Source organism: Mustela erminea, chromosome 8 (genome assembly GCF_009829155.1).
Source record: "Mustela erminea isolate mMusErm1 chromosome 8, mMusErm1.Pri, whole genome shotgun sequence".
Classification (NCBI taxonomy): domain Eukaryota; kingdom Metazoa; phylum Chordata; class Mammalia; order Carnivora; family Mustelidae; genus Mustela; species Mustela erminea.
In genome coordinates this window covers 46436096-46453075 of record NC_045621.1, presented here as the reverse complement: position 1 = coordinate 46453075, position 16980 = coordinate 46436096, and the positions used below count along the sequence as shown (strand labels likewise).

At 48.6% G+C, this 16980-nt stretch overlaps 1 protein-coding gene across 4 annotated transcripts in view; it reads left to right on the top strand.

Moving 5' to 3' along the window:
* HDLBP (high density lipoprotein binding protein) overlaps positions 1-16980 on the top strand; it is a 72772-nt gene that overhangs the window by 38807 nt on the left and 16985 nt on the right. For all 4 annotated transcript variants that reach the window (XM_032355463.1, XM_032355464.1, XM_032355462.1 and 1 more), the window contains exons 4-14: positions 1025-1182; positions 2404-2619; positions 8233-8439; positions 8519-8734; positions 9246-9452; positions 9608-9715; positions 11156-11260; positions 11587-11665; positions 15028-15167; positions 16342-16446; positions 16573-16686. In XM_032355463.1, coding sequence (XP_032211354.1) covers positions 1025-1182; positions 2404-2619; positions 8233-8439; positions 8519-8734; positions 9246-9452; positions 9608-9715; positions 11156-11260; positions 11587-11665; positions 15028-15167; positions 16342-16446; positions 16573-16686 — 1655 coding nt within the window. The remainder of the gene's footprint in view (positions 1-1024; positions 1183-2403; positions 2620-8232; positions 8440-8518; positions 8735-9245; positions 9453-9607; positions 9716-11155; positions 11261-11586; positions 11666-15027; positions 15168-16341; positions 16447-16572; positions 16687-16980) is intronic.

The following is a 16980-nucleotide window of genomic DNA, read 5'->3' as shown; positions in this document are numbered from 1 at the left end:
TCAACAGTCAGTTGTTAAGTGTAATTAAAATAAAAAACTCACTTCGTGCATCCCACTGGCTGTGTTACAAGTGCTCATTTCTAGGGCAGTGGAGGCCCACATCGTGCAGAGTGCCTGCCAGACGTACTCTCTTTACCTGATGCACCAGCCCTGTAGAGTCTGCATTTCTAGATGAGGGAAGCAAGGCTCTGACGGGCTCCAGCTGCTTGTCAGCGCCAGGCCTTTACTGGTGTCCTGGGATAGCAGAGCTGCGCAGCTAGAAGTGGTGAACCCCGAGATGGACGCAGGCCTGTCTGATTCCAAAGGTCATCTCCCTGCTCTGTGGCACATCCATTCACAGTGGGTTTTATTGAGCCCTGCCATTGCTGGGGCATTTGGGGTGATCCAAAACAGTCCCTCTCCTGTTTTCACAGAGCTGTGGTTAATGGGACACAAAACCGTGAATGATCAGGGCACTGGGGGGAATGGAAGCACTTACTGCTTTTGTTGCTCTTTGCAGGGGGCGGGGGTCAGAGATGGCAGCTCCCACAAGGGTGATTTTTAGCACCGTGTACTCTGGTGGGCAGTCGGCTGGAGTCTGCCTCAGAGGCAGTCCCCACAGGCAGTGCTGAGCAGCAGCGTTATCTTGTTCTGCGAACTGAAGGTCTGGTTATGTGCCAGGCATTGTCATAGTTGTGATTTTTTTAAGTACAGGATCAGCAGGGTCTGGGGCTGAAATTCTTTGTGGTAAGGTCTGTTTTCAAGGGGCTCACCCCGTTCAGAGAGGAGTGGAGCCCCCAGTGTCTGAACTGACCGCTCATAAGGAAGGCTACTTCTCCAGGCCAAATGCTGAACCTGAGGGCACGCTGGGCCTAGGGACCTCCTGGGATGCTTCCCATCGCTGAATGAAGGGATTGGGGTACAGGGTGTCACTCAAGAAATTAATGTTGTTTCTCTTCTATTTTGACATTAAAACTCTCCAAGTGTTTTTTTGTCTAATGTTGAAAGCACTGTATTTCTTTTTAATCCATGTTGGCCGGTCCAGTTGCTACTTTAAATTCAGAAGAGGAGAGCGACCCCCCAACCTACAAAGATGCCTTTCCTCCACTCCCGGAGAAATCAGCTTGCTTGGAAAATGCCCAGGAGCCTGCTGGCGCCTGGAGTAACAAGATCCGGCCCATCAAAGCTTCTGTCATCACTCAGGTAGAAACTCCTTTCTTTTCTTTACCTGCTCCTCCAAGCAGGAAGTGGAAGCCTCTGATGGAATGGGTTCTGAACACACACGAATGAGCGGGCTTTGGGGCATGTAAGGGGAGAGGCTTTCGGAGTAGATCCGACCCCACTGCTTGTGAGCCGTCCATGCTCATGCTTACCGTCTGGTCCCGGCACTCGAGGAACAGGTCCGTTGTTTCTTAGGTCCACTGCAACCGTCTCTGCTCCCAGTTGCTGGAAGGGGCTTTCCACGTCACCAGCCCCAACAAGAACTTGTCCGTCTTCTCTGCTTTCTCTCCCACCATGTCAAAGCAAGTCTTTTCCTTTTGGCGTACGTGACCCCATTTTCTTGGTTTTCTTTGATCTCGTTACCCCATCTCTCTGTTACCTTAGCATGGGATATTGGCAGGCAAAGTACTTCTCTCTGTGTGTACTCGTGTTGGGTCGTGGTTGCCGATCACCTACCACCCACTTGCTGAGAAGTCCCCTTCACTGAACCTGAGACTCTTAACCAATTGTATCCTGGATCTTTCCATTCTGGTGGCTGTCTAAGATGGGACTGGTGTGTCCTCGGTCTTCCTGATCATGTTAACTGCACCATGTTCTACATAGGGGTTCAGACCCAAGAACAGGAGTCATTTTGGTTCCTCCTGCTTCCACCCTTGCCTCTGCTCACTCCCTCCTCCACAGAACAGCTGGAGCGAAGCTGGATCATCGGTCAGCTTGTATCCTCCTGCCTGAACCCTGCTTCGTTGCCTTCTCCTCTTGCTGTAGAAGAGGCATAGGGACCTGGCCCTTTCCTTTCTTCCTGCTTGGACTGCACCCCACTGTGCTCATACTGCTCCCCGCCTGCCCCTATTCGTTGCCCTCACCCTTTTGCTCTTGCTGACCTCTGAGTGTGGTGGTTCTCTGTGTCCCCCTGTCTTCCAGCCTCTCTCCCTTCCTTGTCTCTTCCCTCCACTGCACTCGGCTGCCACCTGATGCTTCTTTGCTGTCTGTCTCAGGGAGTCGTTCTCTTTGCTGGAACGCCTGCCTCCTGCCCTTTGGTGCTTTCTGACTGCCTCTCCACTCCAGTCTCTCTAGCCTAGGAGCAGGGATACATAGAGATGAGTGAACTCGTGCTTCTTACTCTGCATATTCAGTGCCTAAACCCTTACACGCCCTCCCATCTCTTGATGTCTTCACCTTCCCTTTTTGACCTTTGCTGAGTAGGTGTTCCATGTACCCCTGGAGGAGAGAAAATACAAGGACATGAACCAGTTTGGAGAAGGTGAACAAGCAAAAATCTGCTTGGAGATCATGCAGAGGACTGGTGCCCATCTGGAGCTGTCTCTTGCCAAAGACCAGGGCCTCTCCATCATGGTGTCAGGGAAGCTGGACGCCGTCATGAAAGCCCGGAAGGACATTGTCGCTAGACTGCAGACTCAGGTGGGTCTCGCCAGCCCCGTCCTCCTGCTGGGTGTACTCCAGTTCTGTGCCACTGGCTCCCAACACATACGGCTCTGGTTTCATCAGACCCTTCCCTCCCAGGTCTTCAAGTCCAGAGTTCAGAGGTAGTGCAACAATGTTCGGGACCTCTCAGCATTTTTAGCTGAAAAAAACACTAAATCAGTGACAGAAGGGGGGACACCAACCATTTTTGCTATTTGGGCAAATAGACTGAAAGATAAAGGCTTGTCCCAGAGGCCAAGACATTCGAGAAGCCAGGACTGCAGGATGGTAGAATGAGGACACCACCACAAGTCACTCATTCCCAGGGCGAGGTTCAAGAGTCACCCCATTGCTGCTTAAATATGCATTTCCAGATCCTATCTCGGGAGAGTACAAGTTCAAATGTTACTTGTTTTCAACCAGTTCCCATAGTCCTTAGCAGTCTAATAGCACTACTTGAAATTTACTGGGGGACTGTTGTAATAAAGTAAGTAAACCTGTGATGCGTTTCTCCACACGGTATCATTTAAAGATCAAGGTAAACGCAGAGAATCTTACTCAGATGTCAATGATGGGTGCCTGGGTGGCGCAGTTGGTTGAGCATCGACTCCTGATTTTAGCTCAGGGTGTGATCTTGAGGTCCTAAGATCAAGCCCCATGTTGGGCTCTCTGGTTGGCGCAGAGTCCGCTTGGGATTTTCTCTCCCTCCGCCCGTCCCCTGGCACACATACGTGCACGTGCTCTCTCTCATTCCATCACTCTCTAAAATAAGTGACTTTTTTAAAGTTAAAAAAATGTTTCATTGAATAGGTACAGCTTTAGTTGGGTTTACTTAGAAACGGAGGTCCAGGAGGTGCCTGTCTAGTTCAGTCAGTATACTGAGTACAACTTTTGATCTTGGGGTTGGAAGTTTGAGCCCTCCATTGGGTAGAGATACTTTAAAATACAGCCTCCAAAAAAAAAAGTGGGGGTCCTCCCCAGAGTCTGTGAGCTGACTGGGGAGCAGCTCTAGAATATGGTGGCTAGAAGGTAGGGCACTGTGGGTCTGGAGCCAGGGGCTCAGCAGGGAGGACAGGATTTGCCCTGTACTGTCCAAGCTCTCCCTCGGCCACACAGGGCCTTGGGATAGTCCCTAACCCCCACAGTAGCTTCAGGGAATGAAATGATTAAGTGGAAGTAGTTGAAAATATGTGTCAATTGCTTCATATTGTGGCTAGTGCATAGCAGTAAGCTCTCAGGCTTTTGCTGTTTACTCGTTTGTGAATATTTGAGTATTTTGTGACTGAAAACTAGGCAGGGAGGAGACCCAAACCACTCCACTCCTCTCTGCACCCCCACACATCTGCTGCCATTACTTTAAAGCAGATTGCAGATATGTTATTCACTTGTAAATCATTCCATGTGCCCCCACTTTTTTTTAAAGATTCTTATTTATTTGAGAGAGTGAGAAAGAGCACAGAGGGAGAGGGAGAAGCAGACTCACTACTGAGCAGGGAGTCCAGTTGTGGGACTGGATCAGGACTCAGGGCCCTGAGATCATGACCTGAACCAACTCAGCCACCCAGGTGCCCCTATTTTTTTTTTTTTTTTCTTAAATAATCTATTGGGCTGTTAACTCACTTATTAAAATTAATTTTAATTTCTGGACATAAACCCATATTTAACATCGTCTGTGTATGAACTTTCCTCATTATCTCCAGATGTCTTTCTGTGTTGACGTGTTTATTTTATTTATTATTATTTTTTTTAATCTGCATTTCTTTTTTTTTTTTTTTTTTGAGTTGACGTGTTTAAATCAGCATCCAAACAAGGCCTGCCTGCTGTGTGTGTTGGGGCTTATGCCCTCTTCCGTTCCTCAGCAGTGCCCTCCCCTCCTTTTCTTAAAGCCTTTGATTTTGGGGGACAAGCAGGTGTTTGCTTTGTCTCACTGTCCCTCACTGTTGCCTGTGAAGTGGTGGTTATATCCCGGTGGTTACTTTCACATTCAACTTACTTGTCTGGCAAGAAAACTTGTGGTTGGTCCTGTGTAGTTGTTGTTGATTCCCAGATGGATCCCTAGACTCAAGAGTCTTCAGCAAATCCATCCATGAATAAAGTTCTTGATTATTCTTGATTATTCTCCACAGTTCACTGCGGTGTGGATGGCAGCTTTCTGGCCCCCTGCCCCACACTGGTTGCTGTCCTTGTGACGAGCTTGCCTCCACCGGCTGCTCAGTCAGTGTTGGGACTGCATTGGCGCTGCAGCATCTCTGCTGGGGATCCGTGAATCCTTCTCTGTGTCATTACAGAGTTTTGATATATTGATTAGTTGTTAAGGTGAGGTTGCATCATCTTTGGACAGTGGGACCCCGTTTGGGTTGGCACCCTGCAGCTTTCTGGGATGACCATTCATGTCTCCTAGCTCCTAATCTCTAATATGGAGAGTGCCGGGCTGATCATGGCCACAGACCTAATGTGGAACTCTTCACCTGTCGCATGAGTTCAAACTGATAGTTGTAATCAAGATGAAAGATGGAGTTTTTTAAAGGTTTTTACTTTTTTAACATTTTATTTATTTGAGAGAGAGTGAGCATGAGAGGGGGAAGGGCAGAAGGAGAAACAAACGAACAGGGAGCCTGATGCAGGGCTCAATCCTGGAACTCCAGGATCATGACCTGAGTTGAAGGCAGTCGCTCAACCAACTGAGCCACCCAGGTGCCCCCGAAAGATGGAATTTTAAAATCACTAGAAGGAACGCATGCTGTCATCTTGAGATATAGTTAGGTTGGTACAAAGAGCGGTGTAATAAGGTCCAGTCAGAGACAGCCTCTGCACCCTGTCCTTCCCTCCACTGCCAGCTGGCCATTCATCGTCTTTGATGGACCCTTATTCAGGTTGGAGAGTAGAAGCAGAAGATGACTTGCCATAGTAAGCCCTGTTCTGCACCTTGTCTTTTCCTACATTATTTTCTGGAGGTTTCTACGTATCAGCAAATAGTGGCTCCGCTCCTTCCTTTGTACAACTGCGAGATGCTCACCAGATGTGGTGGGATTTATTCAAGCCTTCCTGTTGATGGGTATTTGGGTGCCTTCCCTACTTAATCTTTTACACATCATGTCTCAATAAAAACCTTGCGTGTGTGGGATTTCCTATTTCATCCGTTGTGTCTCAAGATCCATTTCCTAGCAGTGAGATGGCTGGGTCAGAGAGCAACACACATAAGTAATTGTGCAGTAGTTGTGGGCCTGTCCCTCAGGTGCTGCCCATTGTCTGTACTCTCCAGGGCCTCCCCCACCACCTTGCCACACCCATCAAAAGCTTGGGCTTTTGTCAGTCTGGAAGGTAGCTGAGTATACTTTTATTTTGGATTTTTCAAATAAACAAGATTGAGTGTCTTTTTAATATTTAAGGACTCTGGGTTTTGTTTTGTGCACTGTCTTCGGACAGTGGTGGAGGCCTCTACCTTTTCCATCAGAGGTAGAGGCCTCCACCTTGCTTGGTGTAGTTGGGTCCTTAAAAACTCTGTACCTTACAGACGACGTTTCCCACTTCGCTATTTGTTTTTTGATCTTGGTGTGTTTGCTGTATGACTTTTTATTCTATTGCAGTCAAATTCCATTACTCTTTTTGTTCTTTTGAGTCCTTATTAGGAAAATTTTTTTTCACTTCCAGGTTGTAAGAAATCTCATCTTTTCTCTGGTGCCTGGAAGGGGGGCTCTTCGTTTCAGTTCCTGATGAGTTTGGGATTTCTCTGGAACAGTGCAAGGTGCAGACCCACTTTAATCCTTCTCCAGAATCTGTTAGGTTGCCAACACCAGTTTTAAGTTTCCCCCACCCTGATTTGATTGGCTCTTTTTACGAAGTGTGCTCTGTTCTTTGTGTGGGTTTTTGGTTCTAAAGTGTTGGTCTGCTTCTCTGTGCACTAGTGTTCTGTTCTAAGGGAAGTAGTCTTATATTTAGTAGTTGTCACCATTCCTCCTGTACTGTCCTTTTGCAGGTTTTTCCTGTCCCATTCTTTGTTGTTCCACCATACAGACTTCATAATCTACTTTTTTTTTTTTTAAGATTTTATTTATTTATTCGACAGAGATCACAAGTAGGCAGAGGCAGGCAGAGAGAGAGAGAGGAGGAAGCAGCTCCCTGCTGAGCAGAGAGCCCGACATGGGGCTCAATCCCAGGATCCTGGGATCATGACCCGAGCTGAAGGCAGAGGCCTTAACCCACTGAGCCACCCAGGCGCCCCCATAATCTACTTTTTGATCAGAACTGCATTAGATCTCTTGAGTGTTTTGTGATTTCTCATGCACATGTCCCACCTCTTTTGTAGGGTTGTATCTAGCTACTTTGTCTTTGTCTCTTTTTCCCTGTTGGGATGGCCATCCTTTCCCATTATATCTTCCAAGTGGTTACTGTTAGTTTAAGTTAAAGTTGTTGATACTGGATTATAGTTCTCTTCTCCCTGTTACACACCTCAGAAGTTTTAAAAAGTTGTGCATTCCCAGAGGTGCCGGCCTGTGTTCTTTCTTGTCCCATCTTTGTGCCTCCTTTGCTTCCTTGGGTGTCCTTCCATGGGGCCATGTTCCATGTGGGTCCACCCTCAGCAGGCTCTCCCCTCAAGCACAGCTCTGAGTACAGGCTGAGCTGGGTGTGTATGTCGCATTAAAAAACTAACGTTTTTATTTTCTTTACACATTTTTAATCATGACTAGATTTAAATTCTGTGGAGGCAGTCACTGGATTCTTCTTATGTGTAACACTGATTACCTAATATCGAACCACTTTGGGAGTAAACGTTACTCGAACAGAATATATGAGTTGCTGGTCTTTCTGCGCTAGTTGGGAAGTGAGGACCTCTGTGAAACAATTTAACATTTTTGTTTTGAGTGTAAAGTGGTCTGCTATAAGCTTATCCCCCTGACTGGCCTGTGAGTCTGCTTCACCGGTGCTGGGAGTTATGACACTTCCTTTCTTAAGTCTTCTTGGCAGCTACTGACTGCACAGAGTCAGGAAGACTAGGAGTCCCTGTCCTCCTTGCTCTCTGTCACCTCAGAAAGTTGCTTGATTTGTAGCATTTGGATTCACTGGATGAACGCTTTGGATTATTTCTATTTTATTTCCTCAGACAGGTTATCTATTTTAAACTCGTGGTAAAAGAGATAGAAGAAAGAGTTTATTATGGGTTACAGGCTTATGGTTGGGGGGAAAAATAGCCTGGGCCTCCAGTAACAAATCAGTATGGTTAGTCAATATGTACCTACTTTCCTGTCTTGTCCTAGGATGGTGTTAGCAATCATCAAAGTGGAAAATAAGACAGATTAGCATTCCTGAATATTCCTGTTCTTATGATGGCTTAGTGGGCCAAGAAGATGTTGAAATAATTACCCCTAAATAATTAAGACAACTGAAGGTGTGACGTGGGACCATGGGAATGTATCACACTTGAACTTTTCCTAGCCTTGGGGTCAGGTTAAGCTTCCCCAAGAACATGATGTTAACTCGAGACTGTTCTGAGGGACGGGTTGGGGGCTGGCTAGGCAGGAATGGCATTTCAGCTGTAGAAAATATTGTGGAGAAATAGGCTTTTTTGTAACCTACAGACATCAGCGTTCTTTGGTTCTCTTCCTGTTGTAGGCCTCAGCGACTGTAGCCATTCCCAAAGAACACCACCGCTTTGTTATTGGCAAAAATGGAGAGAAACTGCAAGACTTGGAGCTCAAAACTGCAACCAAAATCCAGATCCCACGCCCAGACGATGCCAGCAATCAAATCAGGATCACCGGTACCAAAGAAGGCATCGAGAAAGCTCGCCATGAAGTCCTACTCATCTCTGCTGAGCAGGTGGGGCCAGCTGAGAGGTTGGGGTGTGTGCACTGGCCTTAGCCCCAGAGCCACACCCTCATGGTTCTGTCCTTCCCAGGACAAACGTGCTGTTGAGAGGCTGGAAGTGGAGAAGGCGTTCCACCCCTTCATCGCCGGGCCATATAACCGACTTGTTGGCGAGATCATGCAGGAGACAGGGACACGCATCAACATCCCCCCACCCAGTGTCAACCGGACAGAAATCGTCTTCACGGGAGAGAAGGAGCAGTTGGCTCAGGCTGTGGCTCGCATCAAGAAGATCTACGAGGAGAAGGTAGCGGTTGGGAAGAGCATGTAGGGTGGTCACACAGAGGTGTAGCTTAGGCCCAGCTCTACCCCTAGCCTCTTGTGTCTAGACGAGTTCGATTTCCAGTCAGTTAGGACGGGGTGCTGCTGGGCAGGGAAGAGAGGCTGGAGCTCTGAGCTGGATGGCCAGGCTGCGGCAAGCCTGCAGCACGTTGCTGGCCGTGTCTCTGAGCTAGTGGTTTAGCCTCACCCTGGTGGGCTGTGAAGTCCCAACCTTTTTCTCAGAGGTGTGGATGGAACTTGGGGTCAGTCTGGGCGGGACTTAAATTCTCAGGTGATTGTCATGGGGAGAAAACCGAGTCCTCCTTGTTCAGTGGAGTTTCTGGGGAGTGGGCTTTTCCCCGTCTTCCCTTGCTGGGGCTCACAGAGTATAGTCTAGGGCTCTGCGCTTGCTCCCTCCCTTTTTGGTGACAGCGTTCTGTCCCCACCTATTCCTCCCTGGCCCTTCCCTCTGATGCCCTTATGGTGCTCTTCCTTAGAAAAAGAAGACCACAACCATCGCCGTGGAGGTGAAGAAATCCCAGCACAAGTATGTCATCGGGCCGAAGGGCAATTCCTTACAGGAGATCCTGGAAAGAACGGGAGTTTCTGTGGAGATCCCACCGTCAGACAGCATCTCGGAGACTGTGATACTTCGAGGCGAGCCTGAAAAGCTAGGGCAGGCACTGACTGAAGTCTATGCCAAGGTAACTGCCTTCAGGAGTGGATCCTAGCTACTTCTTGTGGGGCCAGCTTCTCAACTCGCGTTTCCGGGCCCCGGGAGCAGGGACTGTGTCGGGCAGGGAGCACGAGCATGGAGCCCAGACTGCACAGCCCACCACTCTGCTTCCTGGTTTCCTAGGCCAACAGTTTTACTGTGTCGTCTGTCTCTGCTCCTTCCTGGCTGCACCGGTTCATCATCGGCAAAAAAGGGCAGAATCTGGCCAAAATCACTCAGCAGATGCCCAAGGTGAGGAGGCATTGGGAATTTGTTACTCTGAGTTCTTGCTTTTGTCCTTCCCCTTCTGACATTTGTTTTCTTGCTGTTTATTCTGGGGATGGCCCTGGAGATGGTGGCACATTGTGTGTGTGACAGTTTCCACGGTTAGCTGAGGAGGAGCAAAATAAATTTTTAAAAATACTCTGTCATTCTTTTGGTTTTTTTACCCAGAGACTGTATCTTGTTTGGTTTCATGACTACCTTAGCAGACGTCTCCCTTTTCTGTCACAGCACAGTAACTTGCGCACAGTTCCATCTGTGCTCTTGGAAGAGCACACGTGTGCGCAGCTCGTTTGAGGCTTGGAGTGACGGCCTCTTCATGCTTTCCATCTTTGTCCTTGACGTCTTCCCACTTTTCCAGAGATCACCGCAGCTCCCAGTGAACGTGCACAGGATGGCTTGCCAGAGAACATATCCCCTCTGCTGTCCTCCTGTTCACACTAGTTTCCAACTGACTTCTTAGTCCTTTTGCTTTCCTAACCTCTGAGCCCTGGTTCACACAGATGCAGTGGCTTCGTGGGGCTGCTCTCTCCTACTGCCCTTGTACCCTGTTGCCTTCTTGCCTGGTTTGTTGTAAATGAGGACAGAGCTGCCTTGCCTGTGGACCATCCCTGGGCAGCTGTACATGAGTTAAAATTCCATCCCTGTTGTTCATCTCATTTCTTACTTGAGCAGAGAAGAGTGGCCCTGGGGGTGCCTGGGTGGCTCAGTCAGTTGGACGTCCAGCTATTAATTTCAGCTCAGGTCGTGATCTCAGGGTGGTGGGATCAAGCCCCTCGTTGGACTCTGTGCTAAGCTGTTTGAGACTTTCTCTTCCTCTTCCTCTGCCCCGCCCCCTCACTTGTGCACATGCAGGAACACACATGGTCTCTCTCGCTCGGCTCAGTTGGTTGGACGGCTGCCTTCGGCTCAGGTCATGATCCCGGAGTCCCGGGATCGAGTCCCGCATCGGGCTCCCAGCTCCATGGGGAGTCTGCTTCTCCCTCTGACCTTCTCCTAGCTCATGCTCTCTCTCACTGTCTCTCTCTCAAATAAATAAATAAAATCTTTAAAAAAAAAAAAAAAATTAAATAAAAGAAGAATGGGCCCATAACAGTAAAAGTGTTGCCGGGAATGATGGGGGCAGTTGGTACTGATGTGCTTTCAGTCTGTGGTTTTGCTGTTAGGTACATCGTGGAGGATATCACTGTTCCCATATCTGGTGACAGGAAGAGGATTAGGCCATGATATTTAGACCAGAGTAATAGGCATCCCCCAAAATCCCCCTTCAGTGTTCCAGGGGAGTTTGTGGACATATGTTTACATAAAGCAATTGGGATTGGCCGCTGCCTCAGCAAAGCTCCACAGGTTCTGAGAGGGTACTGCCACTGTGCCATCCTGACCATCTCTTTCCTGATTCTGCTGTGGTAGGTGCATATCGAGTTCACAGAGGGTGAGGACAAGATCACCTTGGAAGGCCCCACAGAGGATGTAAACGTGGCCCAGGAACAGATCGAAGCTATGGTCAAAGACTTGGTAAGGTGCCCCTTTGCATGTTCTGGGTGCTGCTGAACCAGGGGCATAGCCAGTATATCATCGTTTGCCTGTCACACATCATGTAGGTGGGTAGGCCTGGGGACATCTGGGGTGAGCACTAGGCTCTGAAATAGAAGCTGGCAAAGTCCAGGAAGGTCACAGATAGGTCTTTCAAGGGGGCCAGAAGGACAGTCTTGGAATAATGACCGAAGGTGACAAAGGCAAGAGCTGTCAGCTCGTAGACTTGGGCTCTGGTGATGTGTCTGACCATGGCATACGCCATGGCCTCGAGAGCTTGTCTCTGAACTCGTTCTGTTTTCCTGCAGATTAACCGGATGGACTACGTGGAGATCAACGTGGACCACAAGTTCCACAGACACCTCATCGGGAAGAGCGGGGCCAACAGTGAGTGGGGCTGATGGCATGGAGGGCAACCGTGGTGGAAGAAAGTCGTGCTTTCTGACCGGGTGTCCTAGTCTTCTCCTCCGGCTGTAGTTGGTCTGCAGACCTGGGACCTCAACCAGCCTAGTCAGAGGCCACGGTGAAGGTGCACCTAAGCCCAATGGGGTGACATCTGGGCTTCGCAATCCCCATGGACTCAGTGGGGCACAGGGCCCTGGTGGGGCCACCCCAGGAGTAGGAAAGGTCGGGGCTCATGGGCGTGCCTTTTGGTACACGTACTAAGGCTGTAGCCCCGGTGAGCTTGCTCAGACTAGGGGTGTGCATGCAGTTTGCAGGAAGTGGGCTGAGTGAACACTCTGCCCGGATGGAGACTGTTTTCTGAAATCCCACACCTGGGCGCAGCTTGCCTGTGAGGCCACCCCCGACATCGCAGTGTGCTCCTGGTTCTGCGCCTCATCGGCAGCCGATGATGAGAGGGCAGCGCACAGCCTGGGTCCTTCCTGCGGTTGCAGGGAACCCACCTGTGCAGACAGGATGCCCTGCAAGTGTGTCCCCTTCGGTTTTTGCCTGATGTCATCCAGTTTGTGTTCGTAATTAGTGTGAGCTTGTCAGCTCTGCTCTATTTGATGTCAGTCCTGTGTGCCCGGGGACTTTTCACAATGGTAGTGACAGTCCACGGACACAGAGTCCATGGAAGCTCCCTGTGGTGTTTCCTTGCACATGTTCCTCAAGCCATGCACACACTGTAAATTGGTTTTGTTTGTTTTTGTTTTGATTAACGGTATAGTATCTTTTTTTTAAAGAACATAAGGAAGTGCAGTTCTGACATTCATTTCTGTTGTCTGCTCTCTAGGAGTGTGAGACCACCAGCGTGGTTCACGTTATGTCTGGTCTGTTTTTGCTTTCATCCCGTACCCCCACTCTTTACTTTTCATGGTCTGAAGTCTCCAGTCTGGCTTCTGAGTCCTTGGCTCTGGTTGTCTCTGCATATGCTCATGATGCTCCTCGGTGGTCCCTATGGAACTTGGGCAAAGTGCTGGTCTTGTTTCCTGTGATAAGGCCTCCCCAGGGTGTGGGAGCATGGGTCTCTAACCATAGACACTGGCCTTTGTCCAAAGTAGGTGACAGAACTCCATGTGTTTTGCAGAGACAGGGAAGCACTCAATTTGGATCTGAGCTGATGGGGTACTTTCTCTAGGCAGCAATGTTTGGCCTCCATGGAGCCCTAAAGTGGTCATTGGGGTACTCTTGTTTTTAGTTATGTAAAGCCTTCCGATTTTTAGTGGTTTCTATTTTTGGTTTTTTGAGAGTAATTTTGTGACTTAAGAACAGTGGTTCTTGATTCCACATTAGAAACACCTGGGATCTTTATCAGTGCAACAGAATAGAGAGCCCAGACATGGACTGTCGGCTATATGGCCAACTAATCTTCGACAAAGCAGGAAAGAATGTCCAATGGAAAAGAGACAGTCTCTTCAACAAATGGTTTTGGGATAATTGGACAGCCACATGCAGAAGAATGAAACTGGACCATCTCCTTACACCACACACAAAAATAGACTCAAAATGATGAAAGACCTAAATGTGAGGCAGGCACCCATTAAAATCCCTGAGGAGAACACAGGCAGCGACCTCTTTAACATTGACCGAGGTGACTTCTTACTAGACACATCTCCAAAGGCAAAAATGAACTTTTGGGACTCGTTAAGACAAAAAGCTTCTGCCCAGGAAAGGAAAAAAAAGGGGGGAAAAAGCTTCTGCCCAAATAGAAAATAGTTGACAAAACCAAAAGATGACCAACAGAATGGGAGAAGATATTTATAAATGCCATATCAGATAAGGTATCCAAAAATCTATAAAGAACTTAAACTCAGCACCAAAATAAACCAGTCAGGAAATGGGCAGAGCACGAACACACATTTCTCCAAAGAAGACATACAAGATGGCTGGGGTTCCTGGGTGGCTCAGTGAGTTAAGCCTCTGCCTTCGGCTCAGGTCATCATCTCAGGATCCTGGGACCCAGCACCACATCGGGCTCCCTGCTCAATGAAGAGTCTGCTTCTCCCTCTCCCTCTGCCTTGGCCGCCATTCGGGCTCACACTCTCTCTCCCTCAAAGAAATAAAATCTTAAAAAAGACAACATACAAATAGCCAGCAGACACATGAAAAGATGCTCAACATTATGTGGCATCAGAGAAATAAAAATCAAAACCACAGTGACCTCATACCAGTTAGAAGAACAGATGCTGGGGAGGATTCAGAGAAAGAGGAACCCTGTTACACTGTTGGTGGGAATGCAAACTGGTGCAGCTGCTGTGGAAAACAGGATGGAGGTTCCTCAAGAACTATTACAGAGCTACTCTACAACCCAGCAATTGAACTACTTGGGTTTTTATCCAAAGGATACAAACATAGTCCTCTGAAGGGGCACCTGCATCCCAATGTCTAGAGCAGCAGTGTCCTCAACAGCCAAACTATGAAAAGAGCCCAGATGTCCATCAACAGATGAATGAAGAAAAAGTTGTGTGTGTATATACACACACGCATACACATGCACAGAATGGAATATTACTCAGCCATCAAAAAAGTGAAATTTGCCATTTGCAACGATGTGAATGAAACTAGAGGGTATTATTCTAAGTGAAATAAGACAGTTGAAGAAAGACAATTGTATGATCTTACTCATATGTGGAACTTAAGAAACAAAACAGGATCGTAGAAGAAGGAGGGAAAAATAAAGTCACCATAACAGACCCCTAATCGTAGGAAACAAATTAAGGGTTGTCACTGGGGAGGAGGGTGGGCGAATGGAGTAACTGCGTGATGCATGTAGGAGGACCCGTGATGGAATGAGCACTGGCTGTTGCATAAGACTGATGAATCACTGAACTCTACCTCTGAAATTAATAACATAGAATGTGTTAATTAATTGAGTTTAAATTTAAAAAAGCTTTCTAATGTTTCAGGACGCTCCTGGTGAAAATAGTAGTTATCAGTGAATGTAACTTTTCTGATACCACATAATCAAATGTGTCAACTACATATTTTAGTAAACAAAAAAAGAAAGCAGCTTTGGTCTTTAAAGTATTCTAAAGCCCCAGCCATAGCCCAGAGCAGCGAACCCTCATGGCCGGAGTGGTCCCAGCCATCAGTCACATGATGCTGTCAGGGTGATGCCGACTTGGTTGGTGCAGGTGCAGACCACAGCTCGTCTGAGAGAACGGAGAGTTCTTGGTATGGTGGCTTCATCTCCCTCTTTGCAGGACGGCTGATGAGGTAGTTTGGCCCTATTCTGCCAGGTTGTAGTCACTGACAGAACTTAGTTGATTCTGAGTCCAAAATGTGTTTCCTTTTGTATTCTTAAGTAAACAGAATCAAAGACCAGTATAAGGTGTCCGTGCGCATCCCTCCTGACAGTGAGAAGAGCAACCTGATTCGCATCGAGGGGGACCCACAGGGTGTACAGCAGGCCAAGCGGGAGCTGCTGGAGCTCGCCTCTCGGATGGTAAGACCTGCAGTTGGGTCCTGCCCGGGAGGAGCCCATGGACCTGTGTCAGGGCCTCTGTGGACTAGCATTGTTCTCACCTGCAGTGCTGCAGAAGGGGAATCACCTGCTTGGGAGTGGCTCTGCGGCAGGGGTTTCCACCTTGGCCAAACCCAAGTCTCTGATGCTTGAGGGACCAATTCTGAAAAGCACCCAAGTGACTCCCACATGCAGCTAAGGTTGAAAATTCCTGCTGTGTGGTTGTCTGCAACTCTGAGGGTTGGAGGAGAGTGGGGCATGAGTTCTGTTCCTGGGGCTAAGCTGCCAGCACTGGTGTGTTTTTCTGGAATGTGTGAATCAGATGCAGATAACCATGTAGCAGTGATTCTCCAGTCTGGCTGCATGTAGGGGTCACTGGGGTGCCTTTCAGAATCCAGAGTTACCTACTGGGTGAGTGATCGTAGCTTAGCACAGACACGTGCAGAACGTCAGTAAAGCCTCAGGCAGGGCAGTGCATGTGGCTCATTGGGGCAGGGAGTGAGTCCCCCACCTCCACTTGCACTGGTGCCCAAGCCTGGAGCCCCCTGAGGCCCACTTCTAACAGTAGACTTTCCCCTGTCCTCAGCTGCAAACCAGCATGTGCGGCCTTCGTCTGGCCAGGGCCCCTTGGTCTGGGGTGTCTTGTGCCTGTGTTGGACTCCTGAACCCTTGTTTCTCTGTCAGCCTGATGCCAGTCTGATCCAGAATCTCCCCTGAGTTCTTTCAGATGGTTGACTGGTAGTGTGTTTTCCTTTATTCTGGCTCTGCTGCTGCTTTTGTATTTATTGTGACATTTTAGTGAGACCTGGGGGATGATGAGAACTATGCAAGTTCATTATTCTTTCTTAATAATGATCTGCACAGAGCAGCGCTCTGAACCACGCTGTGTTCAGGAAGGATCCCTGCCCATCCTGCAGAGTGTGACACCTCATGGTCTCTTGTTCTTGTCAACACAGAGGCTCTGAGCCGCTGTGGTGATGAAGGCCACCTGCTGAATCACACCTCCTTGCAGAGAACAACGCGCAACCCTGTTGTTGGAGAGAGCAGGTGTCCTCTAGTGCTGGTGACTCCCAGGGATGCCACAGGCGGGTGCTGTGCTCCCCGGGCTCCCAGGAGCCTCCTGCTCTAGTGTCATCTCCTTGCATTGTGTTTTTAGGAAAATGAGCGCACCAAGGATCTGATCATTGAGCAGAGATTCCATCGCACAATCATCGGGCAGAAGGGTGAACGGATCCGTGAAATTCGTGACAAATTCCCGGAGGTAAAGGTTTCCCAGTGGCATTCTTCAGCCCTCCAGGAGTGATTGATTGGCCCTTAAAGAGAGTCAGTGTTTTAGAATCTAGTCTTTACTAATAACTGAACTTGAATTTGTGATGATTTGTTCCAGGTTATCATCAACTTTCCAGACCCAGCACAAAAAAGTGATATTGTTCAACTCCGAGGGCCGAAGAATGAGGTGGAAAAATGCACAAAATACATGCAGAAGATGGTGGCAGATCTGGTAGGGGATGTTTCCCATCCTTTGTTGTGATGGCGCTGCTGGTGGCAGAGAGACCCGGGGGTGTGTCCCATCAGAACCCCTGCTTCAGGGGGCATTGACTTGGTCTGCCCTCGACGGGGGCGGGGGGGCACCGTCCATCTTAACTGTAGGTGTTTAGACTGGCCGACAACTGTTAGGAACTTCAGTGTTACATGAGGTTCAAGGCGGGTGCCAGGCTCCTTGTTTCCTTGAGGGACCTCCAGAAATCTGGATAAACTTGGAGCGCCTGGGTGGCCCAGCTGGTTAAGCGACTGC